General features: G+C 61.4%; 1 protein-coding gene across 1 annotated transcript; it reads left to right on the top strand.

Annotated features, from left to right (window-relative positions):
• Positions 1–467: 467 nt before the first annotated feature.
• GUCY2D (guanylate cyclase 2D, retinal) lies at positions 468–20,986 on the top strand. Its single transcript, XM_067553856.1, has 19 exons — positions 468–1,325; positions 1,987–2,288; positions 2,667–3,021; positions 4,535–4,619; positions 5,787–5,883; positions 6,394–6,501; positions 11,577–11,657; positions 11,955–12,131; positions 14,074–14,230; positions 14,371–14,520; positions 14,737–14,885; positions 15,414–15,577; positions 17,809–18,001; positions 18,370–18,544; positions 19,065–19,163; positions 19,374–19,468; positions 19,570–19,655; positions 20,033–20,160; positions 20,852–20,986. The coding sequence occupies exons 1-18, from the start codon at positions 626–628 to the stop codon at positions 20,118–20,120; spliced, it is 3,261 nt and encodes a 1,086-aa protein (XP_067409957.1). The 5' UTR covers positions 468–625; the 3' UTR covers positions 20,121–20,160; positions 20,852–20,986.
• The last annotated feature ends 299 nt before the right edge of the window (positions 20,987–21,285 follow it).

Genomic DNA, 21,285 nt, shown 5'->3' with positions numbered 1-21,285 from the left:
ACAAGGGAGGCCTCTTCGAAGGTCCTGGGGGCTGCTACTGGGTGGGGGGAAGGGACTCAGATTCTGGAAAGATGGCTGCCACAGTTCGGGGCAACCATGTTGGGAAACTGGCTGCCGCTGTTTGCCCTATGGCTGCTGTCAGTCACACCGTTTGCCAGCGCGTTGCCAAGATGGCCACCGTTGCTAGCAAGATGGCCGCCGGTGTGACCAATATGGCTGCCGTTAGCGGCGCTGTTGCCGGCACGTGGGCAGGATGGTCGCCGTGGTTGGCGCTGTGGCCCCTGTTGGCATCATGACCGTGTCTATGAGCCCTAAGAGGGACGGTATTTGCTGCAAGATGGCCACCCCGCCCCCGCTCTAACCACTAGCCCCCACTCCCCTCCCAGAGCCAGGCAGAGATCCCAGGCATCCTGGCTCCCCCCCCAATCTGACACCTGTCTCCTCTCTTTTTTCCAGGCGCTCCGTGCCCCTCTCCGCCGCGCCGGTGCCAGTGACCTGCCCTCCCGTGATGCCGGGCGTGGCGGCTGGACCCCTTTTCGCCCGAGGCTGCCAGGCCTGGCCCCCGAGGAACTAAAGAGCCTCCCCCCAATTCCCGGTTTGGCCGTTTCCCCCCCTTTCCCAGACCATGTCTCCCACCTGGTCCAGCTTCCTGGGCCGCCTCTCCAACCACCCCAGGTGGGCGGCCTGCCGGCGCCCGCCCCCCCTGCTCTGGTTCCTGGTGCTGTGCTGGCCTGGCTGGGTGCAGCCGGCCACCTTCACCGTGGGGGTGCTGGGGCCCTGGAGCTGCGACCCCCTCTTCGCCCGGGCTATGCCCGAGGCGGCCGCCCAGCTGGCCGTGGGGCGGATCAACAAGGACCCCTCGGTGAACCAGGGCTATTGGTTCGACTACGTGGTGCTGAACGAGCCATGCCAGCCGGCCCAGGCGCTGGTGGCTTTGGTCAACTCCGAGCGTTCGGCTTCCGGCTTCGTGGGGCCGGTCAGCCCGGCGGCCTGCGGGGCGGCCGGGCCACTGGGCCAAGCCTGGAACAAGCCCATCTTCTCCTGGGCCTGCCCGGGCGGGATGGACGAGGTGGCCCGGTGGGACACCATCGCCCGGCCGCTGCCTCCGGCCTCGGACGTGCTTTACGCCGTGCTCCGGTTCTTCCGCTGGGCCCACGTGGCCGTGGTCACCTCGCCGCAGGAGCTGTGGGTTGACGTGGGGCAGGGCCTGGCCGGCTCCCTGCGCGAGCTGGGGCTGCCTGTCAGCGTGGTCACCGCCATGGGGGCTGGTGCCAACGGGGCCCGTGACGCCCTGCGACGGGTGCAGAGGGCGGACGGTGTCAGAGGTAGGCTGGCTGGGGAGATAGGATTCCTGGGTTCTCTGGATGGGGAGGGGGGTCTGGTGGGTTAGAGCAGGGGGGGTCTGGGAGCCAGGACTCCTGGGTTCTCTCCCCGGCTCTGGGAGGAGAGTGGGGTCTAGTGGTTGGAGCAGGGGGGAGCTGGGACTCCTGGGTTCTCTCCTCCACTCTGGGAGGGGTGTGGGGGCTAGTGGTTAGAGCAGGAGAGCTGGGGGAAGGATGAACGAACAGATGGAGAGCTGTATATGTGGGGGGATGGATAGATAGACAGAGGGATATGTGTGGGGATGGATGGATAGTGGGGTGCATGGGGGGGTGGATGGATAGGTAGAGGTGGGGGGAAGATGGATGGACAGACAGAGGTGTATGTGTGTGGGGATGGATGGATAGAGGGGTGTGTGCGGGGATGGATGGATAGAGAGGTGTGTGGGGGGCAGAGGGCCCTGTGGGGTGATGGGAGGAGCCCTGATGACCTAGTGGAAGGGGCAGCCCCATCCCAAGCTGTGGGGGGCTGGGGGCCAGAGGGGGGCTGGCTCTGTCCTCCACTCGCACCTGTGTTTGGGCACCTTTCATCCTTCTCTTGTGTCTTGCCCCATTCCCCTCGCTGCCCCCCCCCCCATTGCCTGCCCCCCCATCTCCTCCCCCGCAGTGGTGGTGATGTGCATGCACTCGGTGCTGCTGGGTGGGGAGGAGCAGCGCCTCCTGCTGGAGAAGGCCGAGGACCTGCGCATGACGGACGGCTCCTTTGTCTTCATCCCCTACGACGCCCTGACCTACAGCCTGCCCTACCGCCGGAGCCCCTACCCCGTGCTGGGCAACAGCACCAAGCTGCGGCTGGCCTACGACGCCGTGCTCACCGTCACCATCGACGCCCCCGAGCGCGGCTTCCGCGAGGCCTTTCGCGACGCCCAGGAGGCCCGGGAGCTGCCAGCTCACCTGGACCCTGAGCAGGTGGGCACCGGGCCCTGGTCTCGACCCCGGCAGGACGTTGGGCTCCTAGCCAATGGGGAGCGAGGTGGTAAAATGTGGCCAATGGGGGGGGAAGCGGGCGGTGAAAAGCCAAGAGGGAAGGTGGGAAGGTTGGGCCAATGGAGGCCGGAGACTGATACGGCCCTGACCAATTGGAAGAGGGGATGAGATGCCTGTAGCCAACGGGAGACAGGAGGGGCACTGCCATGGCTAATGGGGAGACGGAAAGAGATGGCGGTGGCCAACGTGGAGTCAAGGTGGCGCCCAGGGCTGGCCAATGGGGACACAGCACTGACGCCCAATCGAAAAGCATGTCCCTGCCCCAGCTGCCCCTGACCCCATTCCCCCCTCTGCACCCAGGTGCACCCGCTCTTCGGCACCATCTACAACTCCATCTACTTCCTGGCCATGGCGGTGGAGCGCGCCCGGCAGGCCAACCGCTGGGTGATGGGCTCCAGCATAGCCGAGCACGCCCGGGACTTCCAGCTGGATGGCTTCTGCCAGCGCGTGGCGGCCGACGAGGATGGCGAGCCCGTGCTCCGCTACATCATCCTGGACACTGATGGCAAAGGCAACCGCCTCTGGCCGACCTACAGCGTGGCCATGGGCCCCGAGGGCCTGCGCCGCGTTGGCCACGCCATCCACTGGCCCCACAGCGCCAGCCCCAGCACCGACGCCAGCTGCTGGTTCGACCCAGACGTCGTCTGTTCCGGGGGTGAGCGCTCGCCGGCTGGCTGCCAGCTTCTTTGGGCGTCCCTCTCGCGACGTGTCCCGTCTGTCTAGCTAGACGGCCTTCCGACCCATCTCTCCATCCGGCCCTGAGCATGTCCGTCCACCCATGCGTCTGTTTATCCCATCTCCACACGCACCCACCCATCCGTCTGTCCGTCCATCCCCCCATGCACCTATCTATCCACCCATCCATCCACATGTACACCCTGGTATCTGTCTGTCCAACCATCCATTGCTCCATGCACCCATCCGTCTGTCCATCCGTCCCCATGTGCACCTACCTGTCCATCCATCCATCCCCACGTACCCCATCCATCCATTCACCCACCCATCCACATGTGCACCCTGGTAACCGTCTGTCCAACCATCCATCGCTACATGCACCCGCCCATCCATCTGTCCATCCATCCATTCCCACACGCACACACTTACTGTCCATCCATCCATCCCCACGTGCCCCCATCCATCCATCCATCTGTCCATCCGTTCCCCATGAGCACCCACCCATCCATCTGTCCAACCACATCCCCACACCCACCCACCTACTGTCCATCTGTCCATCCATCCCTATGTGCACCCATCCATCCACCCATCCCCACATACACCCTGGTATCCATCTGTCCATCCATCCATCCCCACACACACCCATCTACCGTCCATCCATCCATCCCCACGTGCATCCATCCATCCGTCCACCCACCATCCCCACGTGTACCCGTCCATCTGTCCGTCCTTCCACCCAATCCCACCCGCACCCGTCCATTTCCACCTCGGTGCCGAACTGTCTGTCTGTCCGATCCCTGTTCCTGCGGCAGGACTTTACCAGTGGTGTTGGATCCTGGCACGTCCTGCCGCACACTAAGAACACAATGGACTGGCTATTTTACTTTGAGCTGCCCTTTATTGGCTGGACACAGAACGCCCCCATCCCCCACCTGTGTGTCATAGACCCCCTCTCCCCCGTACTGCCCCATCCCTGGAGAATTTCCATTGGCTGGAACCTGTGTGTTCAGAGCCAACGACTCGTGGCTCTGCAGGCGCCGGGAATTCCTCGTCTGGCCGCGGATTGGCTTCGTTGGATGGTTGCACTGGGGCATCCTGGTTCGGTTCTGGGCCTTAATTATCCCACGACCGCTTAGCCTGGCACAATAATCGGAGAACCCCCCTTTTCCTGGCCCTCCTTCCAGCTGTGAGGTGCAGGGGAGTGAGGGGGGCAGCCGTTTGTGCGGGGGACAAGGGGGAAGCAGGGGAGTTCTGCTGATGGGCAAGGGGGGATAGAGGAGGGGTCCGTGGGGGTGGGGGAGATTGGGGAAGTCGAAGGGAGCATCCTTTTGTGGATGTTGGAGGGGGGGAGACCTACTGTGGGAGAGAGGGGAAACGGGATCTCCTGTGCCGGTTTCCGGGGGAGAAGGAGGGCCAGCCCTGCGTGGGGATGGGGGAAATGGAGTCTCTCCCCTCCCTCCATCGCTAATCCCCCGACTCTCCCTGCCCTGCAGGGGTGGACCCCAGCTCCATTCTGTTCCTCTTCATCCTGGTTTCCGGCTTGATCCTGGGGGGAGCAGCTGTCGCTTACAACGTCAGGTGAGTGCCGGGGGATCCCCATCCCCAGCAGGGAGCGGCTTGCCCGGTAGCGCCCTGCTGGGCCACTTCATTCTGCGGGGTAACAGCTGCCCTGGCGGCCTGTTGGGTCCCGGCCCATCCTGCTGTGGGCTGATGACCACGTTGGCAACCATATGGGATTCTTGTTCCTTATCTGCATGGCTACAGAGTGGGGACCGACGGGCTAGGCAGCAGTTCTGCAGAAAAGGACCTGGGGGTTACAGTAGATAAGAAGCTGGATAGGAGTCAGCAGTGTGCCCTGGTTGCTAAGAAGGCTAGCGGCAGATGGGGCTGCATTAGTAGGAGCATTGCCAGCAGATGGAGGGCAGTGATTATTCCCCTCTATTCGGCACAGGTGAGGCCGCATTTGGAGTATTGTGTCCAGTTTGGGCCCCCCACTACAGGAAGGATGTGGACATGTTGGAGAAAGTCCAGTGGAGGGCAACAAAAATGATGAGGGGGCTGGAGCACAAGACTTATGAGGAGAGGCTGAGGGAACTGGGCTTGTTTAGTCTGCAAAAGAGAAGAATGAGGGGGGATTTGATAGCAGCCTTTAACTACCTGAAGTGGGGTTCCAGGGAGGATGGGGCTAGGCTGTTCTCAGTGGGGGCAGATGACAGAACAAGGAGCAACGGTCTCAAGTTGCAGTGGGGGAGGTTTAGGTTGGATATTAGGAAAACTTTTCCCCTAGGCGGGTGGTGAAGCACTGGGATGGGTTACCTAGGGAGGTGGTGGAATCTCCATCCTTCGAAGTTTTTAAGCTGTGGCTTGACAAAGCCCTGGCTGGGATGGTTTAGTTGGTGTTGGTCCTGTTTTGAGCAGGGGGTTGGACTAGATACCTGCTGAGGTCCCTCCCAACCCTCATCTTCTGGCTCCTGACTCGTCCTGTTCTGCCTTAGCCAAGGGCTGACTGGGAGAGGTCGCCTTGGGGACCCCACATCCCTGCCTGCCTCCCTACTCGCACTGTTGACTCCCCCCTTTTTATTGACCCTGAGGATCTCCTGATGGGGGTCGGGAGTCCAGGGCAGGAGGTAGCCCAAGCGAGGTTCCCCTTCCCCCCCATTTCCCAAGCCGGGTTCCCACCCCCCAGCCGGAGAGGCACAACATTGGGGTTCACCCCCCATATGTCTGCGCTTGCACGCCCCACAGGCGCCGAATCCTGCACGCCCAGCTCATGAAGGGACCCAACAAGATCATCCTGACCATAGACGACTTGACCTTCGTCAACACCCAGAGCAGCAAAAAAGTAAGAGGCAGGGCAAGGGGTGCAGAGGATGTGGGGGGGGGGATCCCCGCTGGGGCCGGGGAGGAGCTGGGAAAGTGGGTCTTCAGGAGGGATGAGAGGGCCTCCATGGGGGGTCCCTGGGGTCGGGACAGTGGGGGGAGGTGGAAGGCTGCAGGTGAAGGGCTCGAAGGCCAGGCCGGAAGTGTACAGCAAAGGTGCCCAGGTAAGGGTAGAGAAGTCGGGGGTGGCATTCCTAGGGGTCAGGGACGTTCGGGGAAGGTGACCCCTGAGGGAGAGGGGGAGACGCTCCCAGGGCTGGCGGATTGGGGTCCGAGGTCAGATATGGCAGTCGGGGGTCGTGCTCCTGGGGGGTCGGGAGTCAGAGGGGCACAGCCTGGAAGTCATAGGTCAGAGATGCCACCTGGGGGTCGGTGGGTGGAAGGGCTTGGCCCCAGGGATCTGGGGTCAAAGGGACGGGGGTCAGAGGTGCCAGTGGGGCTGACGCTGTGCCCCCTCGCCCCGGCGCCGCAGAAGGTGGATGACAGCCGCACCAGCCTGGCGGGGAAAAGCGTCTCCGACATGAGGAGCGTCAAGAGCCTGGCGGCCGCCCCCGACAACACCAACGTGGCCGTGGCCGAGGTAACCGCCCCCCTCCCCCAGTGCCCCATGCCTGCCCCTTCCTCAGCGCCGGCAGGTGGCTCTAGGGTTGATGGGCAGGGCCACCGGACTCTGCCCCCCACTGGGTATATACCCCCGGGCACCGCCCACTGCTGGGTAAATACACCCCTGGGGTAAATACCTCTGGGCACTGAGCACTGCTGGGTAAATATCCCCCAGGCACTGTACACCATTGGGTAAATACCACAGGGCACCCTCTGCCAGAGAAGTACCCCTTCCTGAGTAAACCATCGCTGCCGGGTAAATACCCCCAAGGCATAGTCTTCACTGGGTAAATACCCCAGAGCATTGTCCCCCTGCCAGGTAAATACCCCCTGGGTAAGTATCCCTGGGCATCGCCCCCCCTCCACGCCCCTTGGGACGGCTCCGCCCCCCACCCCGCCCACCTCCAGTGACACCCTCTGCTTCCCACGGCACCTCCCCACCCCCCCGCATCCCATCTCCCAGTGCCCGGCCGCTCACGGTGTGGGGTGGTGGCTGCCCTCCATCCTTTCCCTTCCCGGTCCCCGCCCCCCCTTAGTGCTAACCCTCCTCCTCCCCCTCCCTCCCTCCTCCCCTGGCGTTCGGGGAGCCCCCCGCCTCATCCTGCGAGCAGCCCCCCCCTCTTTGCCACCACGCCGCGTGACTGACAGCTGCTTCCTACCATCCTTAGGGAGAGGAGAAGCAAAAATGCAACAACCACCTCCCCTTTCTCCTCCTCTTGTTTAACAACCAAGGCCTAGTGGCAGCCGTGCAGGTAAGCGGCAAAAGGCTCCCACCCGGCACTGCCTTTTGGGCCCCCCCCCCCCCCGTGGCTTGTTTCATTCCTTCGCCCCCCCATCCCGGCCCCTCGGATTTCACTCCTCTCGCAACGACAGGAGGGAAAACAGCGGCTATGACCCTGGCTAGCCGCCCCCCAACCCAAGCCCCGCATCGTCCCCGTCCCCCCCCACCCTCCCGGCTGCCAGGAGGGGCTTCCACTCCTGGGGACGGGCCGTGGGATGCCGGCGGGCGACTGGGACTCGCCTGCCCGGCGGATCCGCCCGGCCCTGGAGAGATGGGGGAAAAAAAAATTCTCCCTTGCCAGAAGGGTGTGTTGATTTGACTGGATATCTCCCCGCTGATGCGTGCGGCACGCTGTGCGACTACTGGTGTAGCAGTGGGAGCGACGGCTCACCACCACCCTGTGGTGCCGGGCGCTGCACCGACCCCGACTGACATCTGGGCCCTGGCCTGATGTGCGTTGCATGTGAGAAAGAGTTTGCCTCAAAGAGCTTTAGGGTTGCCAGCTCCTCATGTTTAAAAACCACAAGATGGGCTGTAAAGTTCGTGCGATTTCCCCCAAAAAGAATCAACATGACTCTTCCCCCCCCCCCCCCCCCCCCCCGGCCTTCTGGGTGTCCGTGTTTGCTAATGTCTCTTGCCCGGCCACAGGCTCACGGGCCCCTTTTCCCAAGCGAGAGCTGGGATTCTCCCGTAACCGTCTGCAATTCCAAATGTCGCGATGCCGGAGAGTCCAGGGGAAAAGAGCCGGGCTCCAGAGCCGGTCGCCAGTTCCCGCCGAGGACTGGCTCAGCCGCTGCTGCACCCAGACAGTTTCCCGTCGTCGGCCGACGTGGCCTCGTCAGACACCGGGGCTTCATTTTCCTCTCGTGAGGCGGCAGTGTTTGGGGGCTTCCGCGCGGAGTTTTTCGGCAGCTGAATTTTGCCTTCGGTGAATCTCTCGGAGATTTCGCCCGGCGGGGCCTGGCGCCGAGGTGGGAATTGTGTGAATCCCAGCCCGGATGCCAGGTGGGATCTTTGTGTCCCGCTAGCGGCCAATCCACATGTGGCAATTTGTGAGTTTTTTTTCCTATGGCCGCTGACCAAATTGTGCTGCTGTTTCTGCTTTGCGCAGCAGAGCGCTGGAGATTTCAATCCCAGCTGGAGCTGTTCTTGAACTGAACGTGTAGCATCCTTGGCCGAACAGCCCCGTGGCCTGACCTGGGGCATGCCGACACCCCATCCCAGAGTGCCGCTGTGGGAGAAAATTCGGAGGGTTCAAACCCAGATCAGCTCGACTTCCTGAATGTAACACAATTTCTCCCAGTTTCCCCCCTGTGCTGAGCCAGAAAAAAAGGTAGGGTTTCATAACCCTGCCCCAACCCCTCTGTGACCTCCCCGGGCGCCAGGATCCTCGAATCCTGGCTCCAACAGTGTTTTAATTTATGGGATTTCTTACCCCTTCCCCACCAAATCTGCTTTTCCAGTTTCTGCTGCTTCGCAGGACTTTCATCAAGTGGAGTCAGTTAGCAAAGAGGCAGGATGCCTGGGTCCTATTCCTGGCTCTCTTGTGAGACCTTGGGCAAGAGGACGAGTTGCTCTGTGCCTCAGTTTCCCCCAACACATACAGGCACGCACCCCTGTGAAATTGGGCGAAGGGTGCCGACTGCCTCTCTGAAGTGCTTGAAAACCGGGTTCAAACCTGTCAGGTTTACCACTCCCCGTCCAAAAGCGGCTCTGATCTTTTTGGTCCCGAGGCCCTGATCCCTGTCAACGTATCTTTCCTGCGTAGAGCTAGCTGCCGGATCGGTGTTTTCGGCTACAATTCTGGATGCGCATCCATCGGAGCGTTACTTTTAGGGCTGGTGGAGAAACACGTGCTGGATGCTCCATTGAATAGGGGCATCTTGAATGTAGCTGATCTGAAATGGATTTTCTGTCATGCAGATTTTTTTGGGGGTAGGGGATGCGAGGAAAACCATCCAGAATTTGGAGGGGTGGGGGAAACGTTTTTGAACCTTCAAAATTTCAGAATTTCTGGGTTTTTTTTTTGTTTCTTTGCAAAACCAAATTCTAGACATTTTTTTTTCGCTTCAGCTCAAAAACTTTTGTCTCGCGGAATTCAAGCGTTCAGTTCAGACCCATCCAAAACGTTTCCATTTCAACCCTTGTTGATCTGAATTTTCACCCACCAGCGAGTCAATTTTGAAATGAACGCCCCTGCCCCCTGCCCAAACTTTTCATTCTGAAATGGGACCTTTTGACATGTTTGAAATCCCGCCCCCCCTGGATTTTTTTTTAAATGCAATTTTCTCACAATTGATGCAAAAAAATTTCCGTTTGCCCCAAACGGCGTCTTCTACCAAAAATCTGTTTTGATGAGAATTTTCTGACCACCTCAAACCTTGAGATCAGCAAGGCCTGTGAAATCAGAGAATCCTAGACGACTCAGGTTGGAAGGGACCTCAGGAGGTATCTAGTCCAACCCCTGCTCAAAGCAGGACCAACCCCGACTAAATCATCCCAGCCAGGGCTTTGTCAAGCTGGGCCTTGAAAACCTCTGAGCCTGGAGATTCCACCACCTCCCTGGGTAACCCATTCCAGTGCTTCACCACCCTCCTAGGGGAAAAGTTTTGCCTGATGTCCAACCTAGACCTCCCCCACTGCAACCTGAGACCGTTGCTCCTTGTTCTGTCATCTGCTACCACCAAGAACAGCCTAACTCCATCCTCCCTGGAACCCCCTTTCAGGTAGTTAAAGGCTGCTATCAAATCCCCCCTCATTCTTCTCTTCTGCAGCCTAAAGAAGCCCAGTTCCCTCAGCCTCTCCTCATAAGTCTTGTGCTCCAGCCCCCTCATCATTTTCCTTGCCCTCCGCTGGACTCTCTCCAACTTGTCCACATCCTTCCTGTAGTGGGGGGCCCAAAACTGGACATAACACTCCAAATGCGGCCTCACCAATGCTGAATACAGGGGAATAATCACTGCCCTCGATCTGCTGGCAATGCTCCTCCTAATGCAGCCCAATATGCCATTAGCCTTCTTGGCAACCAGGGCACACTGCTGACTCATCTCCAGCTTCTTGTCCACTGTTACCCCCAGGTCCTTTTCTGCAGAGCTGCTGCCCAGCTCGTCGGTCCCCAGTCTGTAGCTGTGCATGGGATTCTTCTGTCCCAAGTGCAGGACTCTGCACTTATCTGTGTTGAACCTCATCAGATTTCTTTTGGCCCCATCCTCCAATTAGTCTAGGTCACACCGTATCCTATCCCTGCCCTCCAGCGTGTCTACCACTCTCCCCAGCTTAGTGTCATCCGCAAACCTGCAGCGGGTGCGATCCACCCCGTCCTCCAGAAAGCCACGGGGAACTTCCAAGAAACGCATTTTTCAGGACCTAGAGCGGGAAACCACCAGAAAAACCGAGTTCCCGACCTGGGACTTGAAGCTTGGACCCTCAGATTAAAAGCCTGAGGCTCTACCGATGGGGCTAGCCATGAGAAGGGAATGGAGCTATTGCCCCCTGTGAATTATGGCCCCATCTCAGCTGGGCTGACTAATGCATTGCAGAGTGGAACAGAGAACATGAGACCAAATAGTGGCTGACGGTGAGTCTTAGCCAGCTGTTAGGGGCAGCTAGTGAACCCAGCCCGTGCCCTGTGGTGCCAGGAGCCATCCCAGCTCGGGGGGGATCCGGGTGTGTGGAAAAGAAGGATGTGGTTTTGTGGGTTTTTTTTTTTTAAGCATTGGTGCTAAACGCTGTGAGCAGTATTGTGCTTGGTGGTTAGAACAGGGAAAGGCTGGGAGCCAGGACACCTGGGTTCTTGCCTTGGCTCTGAGAGGGGAGTGGGGGATAGTGGTTAGAGCAGGGGGGGCTGGGTTCAATCCCCTGCTCTGGGAAGGAGGAAAGTCTAGTAGTTAAAGCAGGGAAGGCCCCAGAGCCTGGTGCAGTGAGGAATGAAGAACAGAAGGACCTGGTGCTGAAAATGCAGGGGGCAGCCCCTGTTCTCTCCCCCCTCCCTGTGCTTGCAGTGTCTCTGCTGCCCTCTCCCTGTCCTCTGAGCTGGATGCCCCTATAGGGCCTGCTGGGGGGCAGCTGTGAGGTGTGAGGCGGGACAGGGGTGTCTCCAGCTTCCTAAAATGCTGTTGCTTTATTTCAAACCGGCCCCATGGACTCGGTGGCTTATTTCCAGCTGTTTCCTAGATTCCCTTCCCTGGCCCATTAGGTCTGGTGGGCTGCGGGACTTGGCGGCTCGTCTGGCTCTGGGGTCACGGGGGTGCTCTTCCGTCTTGTCCCCTTAGGGTGACTGGGTTTGGCTCAAGAAGTTCCCAGGGGAAAAGCACATCGAGATCAAGCCAGCCACCAAAACCACATTCTGCAAGGTGAGTGCAATTCGTGTAATTGCTGCTCTGATGCATAGTGAGCGTTCTCCTGCCTGGCCACTGGGGGTCGCTGCTGTGCCAGGGAGGCAGGGGGATATACCCCATGCATTGCCCTACCTGGCCACTGGGGGCACTGCTGCATCAGGGCGGATATGCTATGTGCATTGCCCTACCTGGCCACTGGGGGTCGCTGCTGCTCCGGCGGGGGGTGGAGTGGATACACCCCGTGCAAGACCTGTCTGGCCACTGGGACCCTGCCTCTTCTCTCCCTCCCCCCCCCGCCTTCCCCTGGTCTAGCTCCGGGACCTGCGGCACGAGAACGTCAACCTGTTCCTGGGGTTCTTCCATGACTGCGGCGTCTTCGCCATTGTGTCGGAGCACTGCTCCCGCGGCAGCCTGGAGGACCTGATCCGCAACGAAGACATGAAGCTCGACTGGATGTTCAAGTCCTCGCTGCTGATCGACCTCATCAAGGTACTGCGGGGGGCGGCGGGGCAAGGCAGTGATCCCGTCTTGGGTTCTGGGGGTGAGGGGATCTGGCCTGCTGGGAGGATCCAGGGGGATCCACTGCTGAATGAACTTAAGGACACAGAGGGCATCAGCTGGGTGGTGGGGGGGGATCGCCCTTCAGGGATCATCATCAGAAGGAATCTGTTTGGATGACGGCCAGTGGGATCCGCTCATGGGACTCACCGGCCAGCGGGATCTGCCGATCGACGGCAGAGCTGCTCATTGGGCAGGAGAGGATCCTCCGGCAGCAGGGCAAGCCCCAGGGGATCCCGTGCTGCCAAGCCTCGGCTGGGAGCTCGGGGATCCGCTTCCAGAGAGTGCCTGCCCAAGCGGATCCCTTCGCACGGAAGGTCTGCTGGGGGGGGTGGGGATCCCATGCTATTTGGCAGGGAGCTATTTCCAGGTGACAGTGGCTGGAAGGTTGCAGAGATCCACTTGAAGAGTTCCACAGGAAGGGATTCTCTCAGGCAGAGGGAGATCCACTGGGATGCTGGGGGATCCTGGCAGGGGAGATCCGTTGACAAGCAGCCCCGGCTGAAGGAAAGGATCCTGATGGCCAGAGCACTAGGTGGAGGGATTCTGCTGGGAGGTCCAGGGGGATCTACTCCAGGGGCATGGAGGCTGGAAGGGATCCATTCCCAGGCTGCACCCATTGTCAGGGCCAGGGGATCTTCTGGCACTGGGTCTGCTAGCAGGCTGGGGAATCCTCTTACTCAGCTCTTCAGCTGGCTGGCTGGGCGTATCCATGGGGCTAACCAGCCATGCACCGGGGAGATCTACCAAGCAACTCAGCGAGATGATCAGAAGGATCCGCTGGCTTGATCTGCTGACTGGGGATCCACTGGTCCAAGACACTGACTGGACAGGGAACCCAATGGAGAGTTAAACTGACTGGAGTGGAGGAATCCACTGGATCAATGCAGGTTCGACCCATGATCCACTGGTGCCATGCAACTATGTCTGTCCAACTGGATAGATCCATTGGCCTGGCCAAAGGGATCAACTGGATCACCCCATGCCATTGTTTAGGGACTCCATTGGGATCTAATGGTTAGATGCACTCAATGGCCAGAGAAACCATTAAATAAATCTAGTGATGGCGGAAGGATCTACTGGATCAGTCAGGTGCTGGTCAGGGCCTCACTGGGGTACACTGGCCCAGTGAACTGACCGGACAGGCGATCCACTGGGTAGATCAACTGGATGGTATACATGGATCTATTGGGTCAAGAGGATCCAGTTGAACCTACTGGTTCTGTAAATTGATCAGGCAGAAAACCCACTGGATGGATGGATTTTGCATGGGTGGATCCACTGGATCAACTGGGCGCTAGAGCCTGGGAATCCATTAAGAAGATAAGATCCATGGGTCAGCCAGAAGGATCCACTCACTCAAACAGGCACCAGGACAGAGATCCCCTGGGACCTACTGATCCAAATACATGGATTAGCAATCTCCCCGGATCGACCGACCGGCTGGTCGGAGGGATCCACTGGATACCCCTTGTGGCCAGCTGGGACCCACTGGATAACCCATTTGATCAGTCGGAGACCCACTGGATAACCCATGGGGTTGATCAGGGGATCTGCTGGATCACCCATGGGGTCAACCGGGGATCTGCTGGATCACCCACAGGGTCGATTGCTGGTCTGCTGGGTCATCCCCTGGCTAGTTGTGGGACCCACTGGATTGCCCACATCGCCGGCTGGGGATCCACTGGCTCAACCCCACACGTGTGACCAGGGATCCACTGGATTGTCCACATGGTTGGTTGGCGGGATCCGTTGGATTGCCCATGTGGTGGGTTGGGGCGGCTCCGCACAGTCAGAGTGGATCCTGGCAGGACCGGCTGGGATGGGGGGAAGTCTGCGCTCACTCCCCCCCCGGCTCTCCCCGCCCGCTTAGGGGATGAAGTATCTCCACCACCGGGAGGTGGTGCACGGGCGGCTGAAGTCCCGGAACTGCGTGGTGGATGGGCGCTTTGTGCTGAAGGTGACGGACCACTGCTACAACGAGCTGCTGGAGTCCCAGAAGATCCCGCGCGACACGCCCACGCCCGAAGGTGCCTGGGGGGGGGACAGGGCCCACTGGCTGTGGGTGCAAGGGTGGGGCTGGAGGGACAGGGAAGGGGCGGGGCGGGGCGGGACTTGGAGTGCCCGTCAGTGACTGAGCCGGCCCTTCCTCTTCGCCTCCCCCCCGTAGAGCGGTTCTGGACGGCGCCGGAGCTGCTCCGGGACCCGGCGCTGGAGCGCAAGGGCACCTTCCGTGGCGACATCTACAGCATCTCCATCATCATGCAGGAGGTGATCTGCCGCAGCGCCCCCTACTGCATGCTGGACATGCCGGCCAACGGTACGGGGGAGGGGGAGGGATGGCGCCCCCACCCCCTCCAGCGCCCCCCACCATCCCTGCTCTCTCCCCCCCCCTCCAGCTCTGCCGGCGCCCCTCACCCCCAGCCCGCAGCCCCCTGCTCGCCTGGCCCTGGGCTCCCCCCTCGCCACCTCCCCCAGCTCCAGCGGGGCCATAGGTGGGGGCCCGCGCTGACCGTGGTTCTCCTCTCGTGGGCAGAGATCATCCGGAAGGTAGAGAAGCCGCCCCCGCTGTGCCGGCCCTCAGTCTCGGTGGACCAGGCCCCCCTGGAGTGCATCCAGCTGATGAAGCAGTGCTGGAGCGAGCAGCCGGAACGCCGGCCCACCATCGACCAGATCTTTGACCAGGTAACAGGAGGATGCTGGGGCCGGCCCGGCCCCATAGGCGGGGAGGTGGAAAGGAAGGCGCCGGAGCTGATCCTGCCCACCCGGGAGCAGAGCTGATGGGGGGCTGGGGGAGGACATAGATACTCGAGCTGACAGGGAGCTGGGGTGCTGCAGCCAGTGGGAAGTGGGGATGTCGGAGCCGGCGCCCATGAGGAGCAGGCGTGCGGGAGACAATGGGGGCTCTGGAGCTGCGAGGATGCCAGAGCCGGTGCCTGGTGGGGGGAGCAGGGACACCAGAGCTGATGTGTAATGCGGGCACTGGAGCTGGCGGCAGCAAGGACCCAGGGGGTGCAGGGGCTGGGGGAAGCAGGGATTCTGGAGCCAATGGGTACAAGGGATGCTGGAGCCGGTTCCAATGGGGAGCAGTGATGCCGGAGGCCATGGGGGTGCCGGAGCCCAGTGGCAATAGGAGCCAGGCAGGGGCACCGGAGCCAGGCGGAGCCGTCTCTCATGCCTCCCCCCCCCACCCTGGCCTTCCCCTCCGCGCAGGTCAAGAACATCAACAAGGGCCGAAAGACCAACATCATCGACTCCATGCTGCGCATGCTGGAGCAATACTCCAGCAACCTGGAGGACCTGATCCGGGAGCGGACGGAGGAGCTGGAGATTGAGAAGCAGAAGACGGACAAGCTGCTGACCCAGATGCTGCCGCCGTGAGTCCCCAGCCCCGCTGGGCGGAGGGGGGGGGGAGGGAGGCGTGGGGCACCCATGGGCCAAGTACCCCCCCTGCTGCCGTGCCTGCCGGTCGACTGGAATCTCCCCCCCCGCAGCTCCGCTCAGCACCCGGCTCTCCCTCTTTGCCCCAGAGCGGTTCCCGGGTGGCGCCAGAGCCGCTCTGGGACCCGACGCTAGAGCGCAAGGGATGGCGAAAACCCGGGGATGTTTCTTTCCTCCCACCGCCAGGGAGTCAAGCGACATCTGCGGGGGGCGAGCAGAGGGGCGGGAAGGGCTGCGTACCAAACAAACCCATTGCACGCCTTCCGGGGGCCGCGCCGAAGTGCCGTCTGACGACGGGCCTCTCCCCCAAAGTTCGTCGCTTCGTCCCTCCCGAGGTGAAAAGGGACCTTTGCGGCCAACTCGCAAGCTGACCCTGCCACCGTCCCTAGAGCAGGTTGTCTGGAAAACCAGCCACGCTTGACGGGAGAAAAATGGCCAAGGACGGAGAATCCATCAGGACCCTCGGGAAATTGCCCCACTGGTCAATTACTCTCATTAAAAACGCGCACCTTGTTTCCAGCCGGAACTTGCCCAGCTCTTTGATCATCTAGTCTGACCCCTGCACAACGCAGGCCACAAAACCTCCCCCCCCCCACTCCTCTGATAGACCCTGACCTATGACTGACTTAGCAAAGTCCTCAAATCATGATGTAAAGACTTCAGGGTACAGAGAATCCACCAGCAAGTGACGCGTGCCCGATGCTGCAGAGGAAGGCGAAACCCCCCAGGACCTCTCCCAATCTGCCCTGGGGGGAAATTCCTCCCCGACCCCACATGTAGGCGATCAGCTAACCCCTTCTGTCGGCTCACTTGAAGAGCTCGTCATGAAATATTTCTTCCCCGTGGAGCTATCGACAGACTGAGATCAAGTCGTCCCATGATCGTCTTTGTTAAGCTAAATAGATGGAGTGTCTGGCGTCTCTCACTCTGCACAGCCGCTTTTCTCAACCTTTAATCGTCCTCACGTCTCTTCTCTGCTCCCTCTGCCATTTATCTGCATCCTGCTAGCCCAGAACTGGTCCCGCCAGGGCCGAATACAGAGGTAAAATCACCTCTCTGTGGCTACTGGAGCTGCCCCTCTTTATGCCTCCCAGGGTCCGTTAGCTCTTTGGGCCACAGTGTCGTGCTGGAAGCTCACGTTCAGCTGATTTATCCCACTGCCGCTCCCCCACAGATCTTTTTGTGGGTCCCAGGAGGGCCTCCACCAAGCTGGTGAGGCCAGCCTGCGCGCTCTGTTCCCAGACGTCTCCGTTTACACGTATCCCCATCACGTTTGCCAGCGATCCTGCTTGCCCTGTCTCTGTGGCCCGTCCTCTTTGTTCTATACCCCCGCTGCTGGCGTTCTCAGTGCCCTGGTGGAGACGATCCCCCTTTTTCACGACCGAAACGCGCTGTCCGTTTGCTTGCTCTGTTAGAGCTGCCAGGGGTGTCCTCTTTGCCTTCTCCCTCCCCCAGATACACTGGAACAAATCTTTGATGTTCACCTCAAAATAGGATCGCCTCCAGGCCTGCCATTTAACTCTACCTGTTCGGTTTCTGCTGAAGCCCGGCTCTTCCTTAGCATTTGATTTAGAAAGCCAATGGTTGGTTGCCCCTGGCGAACCAGACAATGCTCAGTCGACATAGCTTGCAGGGCTGTTGTAACCTTATCGGTCCTGGGTATTAGAGAGACGCGGCAGGGGTGGCAAATTTTTATTTTTTGTGGTCGGGGTGCAAAGGCCAATGCATGGGTCAGCCGATGGACGGACGGACAGCGGAGGGGGTGTGGGGAGATGGATGGATGGAGGAGGTGTGGGGGGATGGACGGACGGAAGTCTCGTGGGAAAGAAAACCCACTTTCCACCTTTCCGGGGGGGACCGGTGCCGGGAGACAAAGCACATAACTTCCGGTGCACGCATTGCCCCACATACACGCACACGCTCCGCAGAGCCGAGGCAGGGCTCCCTCTTGGGATGCAGGGAGTCGGGAAAAAGACCTGGGGCGGGGGTCGTGGCAGCGAAATCAGCTAAACGGAAGCTCAGCTAACGCGACCCTGGGATGCACGCCGTTAGCGTATCTGTTGTCCGGCCCGAGCGCCTCGCCTGGCAAAGGCGGTGGAGGAGGCCAGCGTGGGGTCCCCCGCTTTCCCCCCACTGATGCGCCGCACCCCCTGTCCCCCTGGCACAGGTCGGTGGCGGAGGCACTGAAGATGGGCACGCCGGTCGAGCCGGAGCACTTCGAGGAGGTGACCCTCTACTTCAGCGACATCGTGGGCTTCACGACCATCTCGGCCATGAGCGAGCCCATCGAGGTGGTGGACCTGCTCAACGACCTCTACACCCTCTTTGACGCCATCATTGGCTCCCATGACGTCTACAAGGTGCCGCCCCCCACCCCTGCGCCGGGAACGGGGGGCCTAGGAATGGATGGCGGTGGGGGGGGGTTGACCCCGAGACGGGGAGCAGGGGCGGGGAAGGGAGTGGTCTTGAGGTGGGGGGAAGGATCCGGGGAGGGGCCTAAGGTGGGGGGGGGGGAGGTTGGGGAGCAGGGATCCAGAGTCTGGCCATGGTGCGGCACCCTGGCATGGAGCTGGGAGTGGGGGGCAGTGGCTGGGGGCACAGGAGCCCTGTCACGGGAGAATTGGAGGCCTGAGGACGGAGGGCCCAGCCATGGGGAGGTGGAGGTTGGGGGTCAGGGACTTGGGTAGGGTGGGGATGGGCCCCCTGCCTGACCCCCTTTCCCGGGCAGGTGGAGACCATCGGGGACGCCTACATGGTGGCGTCGGGGCTGCCCAAGCGGAACGGCAGCCGGCACGCGGGCGAGATCGCCAACATGTCGCTGGACATCCTCAGCGCCGTCGGCTCCTTCCGCATGCGCCACATGCCCGAGGTGCCCGTCCGCATCCGCATTGGCCTGCACTCCGGTATGCCCCGCCCCTGGGGCCCGGCCCCCTGCATCCCGGCCCCACCTCAGATGTGTGCTCCGCCCCCCCATGGTCCAGCCACACCCCCTGCATATCCTGCCCCCTGCATACTGGCCACGCCCCTTATGTGTGCTCCACCCCTGCATTGTGGCCACGGCTCTTCTGTGTGCCTCACCCCATTCCCTGGCCACGCCCCCCTATGCCATGCCCCCTCCTTGCTCCCACCCCAGGAGAGGTTTCGGCATCCCCCAGGTTTATCTGCTGGTGGTGGGTTCAGGGCTCTCATGCTGCCTCCCGTTGTCCCCCCCCCCCACTGGGTTGCGGCTGGCCAGGCCCCCCAGCATGGCGGGAACAAACTCCCAGAGTGACGGGCGCAGTCTCTCGGCAGACTCAGGCAGGGAGGCCGCGTCGACCCCGCCCGGGGCAGCACCTCCTAGCCCCGCCCACCCATCCTTCCGTCCCTCCGTCCGTCCCCCCCCCGTAACTTCTCCCTTCCATCTCCCGGCCTGTCTCCCCACAGGGCCCTGCGTGGCCGGCGTCGTGGGTCTCACCATGCCCCGGTACTGCCTGTTCGGGGACACCGTGAACACCGCCTCCCGCATGGAGTCCACGGGCCTGCGTGAGTCCCTCCCCCCCGCCCTCACAGGACAGGGCCCTGGCCGTGCTGGGGTTGGGGGGGAACAAGAATCTCCGGGCACACCCCCCAGGGATGTTGGTACGAGGGGGGTGAGGGGCTGGGGGCAGAGTGCGGTGGGGGGCACAGAGAAGGTGGCAGGGGTTGCATGTGGGGCACTCACCCTTCTCCCACCCCCCGGGATCTCCCCCCCAGCTTACCGGATCCACGTGAACGTCCGGACCGTGACCATCCTACACTCGCTGAAGGAGGGCTTCAAAGTAGAGGTTCGGGGCAAGACGGAGCTGAAGGTAAGTGCGCCCCCTACTCCCCCCGGCCCTGCCGGCGCCCCTCACTCCCGACCTGCAGCCCCCTGGGCTCACACAGTCTCTCTCTCTCTGCCTCGCCGTAGGGCAAAGGCGTGGAAGACACGTACTGGCTGGTGGGGCGAGAGGGGTTCAACAAACCTATCCCCACGCCGCCTGACCTGCAGCCCGGGTAAGGGCCCCATGGGACTGGAGCGTCCTCGGACCTCTGGGGGGGGAGGGCAGGAAGTGGTGGTGGGGGGAGGCGCCTGTGTCGTGAGACCACCCCCAGAATTGACCCAGGGCGAGGGGAGTGGGGCAGCCAGGACTGTTGAGGTAGGTGGGAGGGGACTCCTGGAAAGAAGCAGAGTGGGGGAGGGCTGGGAGCCAGGACTCCTGGGTTCTGTCCCTGGCTCTGGGAGGGGAGTGGGGGCTAGTGGTTAGAGCGGGGAGGGAGGCTGGGAGCCAGGACTCCTGGGTTCTGTCCCTGGCTCCGGAAGGGGAGGGGGGTCTTGTGGTTAGAGCAAGGGGGGCTGGGCGCCAGGACTCACTCTGCCCCCCCTCATGCAGGGCGAGTAATCACGGCATCAGCCTGGCCGAGATCCCCGAGGACCGGCGGAAGAAGCTGGAGAAAGCCCGGCCGGGACAGAACAAGTAGCGAGGGCGTCTGGCGAGTTGGGAGGCCAGGCTGTGCAGAGGTGAGGCCAGGGCTGTGGGTGGGGGGGCGGTCCCGGGCACAGGAGCCCCCCTCAGTGGTGCCTCTGTAAGGACAAGCCATGCTGGGAGCCAGCCAGAGGCACCTGCCACGCCCCTGCTGGCCCCACCTCATGCAAGGCGGGGCTAGCCTGGGCTCCTCCCCCTTCAACATCCCATCCCAGGCAGCTGAGAGTCCCTAGCTCCTCCCATTTACCCCGGAGCAAATCCCTGGTTTCCCCCCGCCCCCTCAGCCAGGTCCAGAGACTTCAGGATCTATGCAAATGAGCACTGCTCTCATTTACACGTTTGATTAATATGCACCCGCTCATTTGCATGGCTCTGCCGTATCATTCCCCTGACCTGGGTCCCGTCCCGCTCCCTGATTATGGGGACCCTGCCGGGAGCCCGGTCCCCCCACCCAACCCACAGCCACAGAGGCAGGCTAGAATGCCTGAGATCGTGGCGCTGCTCTAGCCACTCAGCTCTATGGTCCTGGGCAGGCTGTGGGTTGCCCCCCGAGGGTGAGCCTAGGGCTCTATAGGCTTTAGAGTCCTCCAGCTCTCCTTAACCATAGAGACGTGGCCTAGAGCGCCTCCCCAATAAAAGCGGGAGGGGAGTGCTGGTCTGGGAGACCGAGTGGTTCTGAGGTCACTAATTCTGTTCCCCTCTCCCCCCCGCTACCCCTTTATCCAGCCACAGCGATGAGCGAGATCCACGGCCAACGCCACCTGATGCTTCCTAGCCAATCCCTGTGGGCCTTTCTGCTGTGGGCAGATTCAAATTGCTCCCCCATCATGCCCTATGGAAGGAGGCTGGGCTGTGCCGGGTGGGCACCGTGCGCTGGTCGTCAGAAATGGACTTTCTTGTGTGTATTGTCGTGCTGGTCCCGCCTCCCCAGGTGCACTGTGGGACTGTGGCCCGACCTGGGAATCGCTGTTCTCTTTGTAGCCAAACAGCCAGGTGCATTATGGGACTTTGGCCAACCTGGGAACTTCCATGCACCTCATTCTCAAGACCCCAGATGCACTGTGGGACATTGGCCTACCTGGGGTCTGCACCTCCAACCGAAGACCCCAGGTGCATCGTGGGACGTTGGCCAACCTACAAATTGTCATTCACCTCCAACC

The sequence above is a fragment of the Emydura macquarii genome, unplaced genomic scaffold, assembly GCF_026122565.2.
Source record: "Emydura macquarii macquarii isolate MOO-44397 ecotype Brisbane River unplaced genomic scaffold, CSIRO-AGI_Emac_v2 contig_306, whole genome shotgun sequence".
NCBI lineage: Eukaryota > Metazoa > Chordata > Testudines > Chelidae > Emydura > Emydura macquarii.
The sequence above is the reverse complement of the archived record's forward strand: the minus strand, read 5'-3'. Positions and strand labels throughout refer to the sequence as shown.

Bases quoted from the DNA above. Each gene is read 5' to 3' on its own strand.
- GUCY2D (XM_067553856.1), top strand. From the start codon at position 626: ATGTCTCCCACCTGGTCCAGCTTCCTGGGCCGCCTCTCCAACCACCCC. The intron at 6,502-11,576 runs GTAACCGCCCCC...TTGTCCCCTTAG, and splicing joins CCAACGTGGCCGTGGCCGAG to GGTGACTGGGTTTGGCTCAA. The intron at 14,521-14,736 runs GTACGGGGGAGG...TCTCGTGGGCAG, and splicing joins GCTGGACATGCCGGCCAACG to AGATCATCCGGAAGGTAGAG.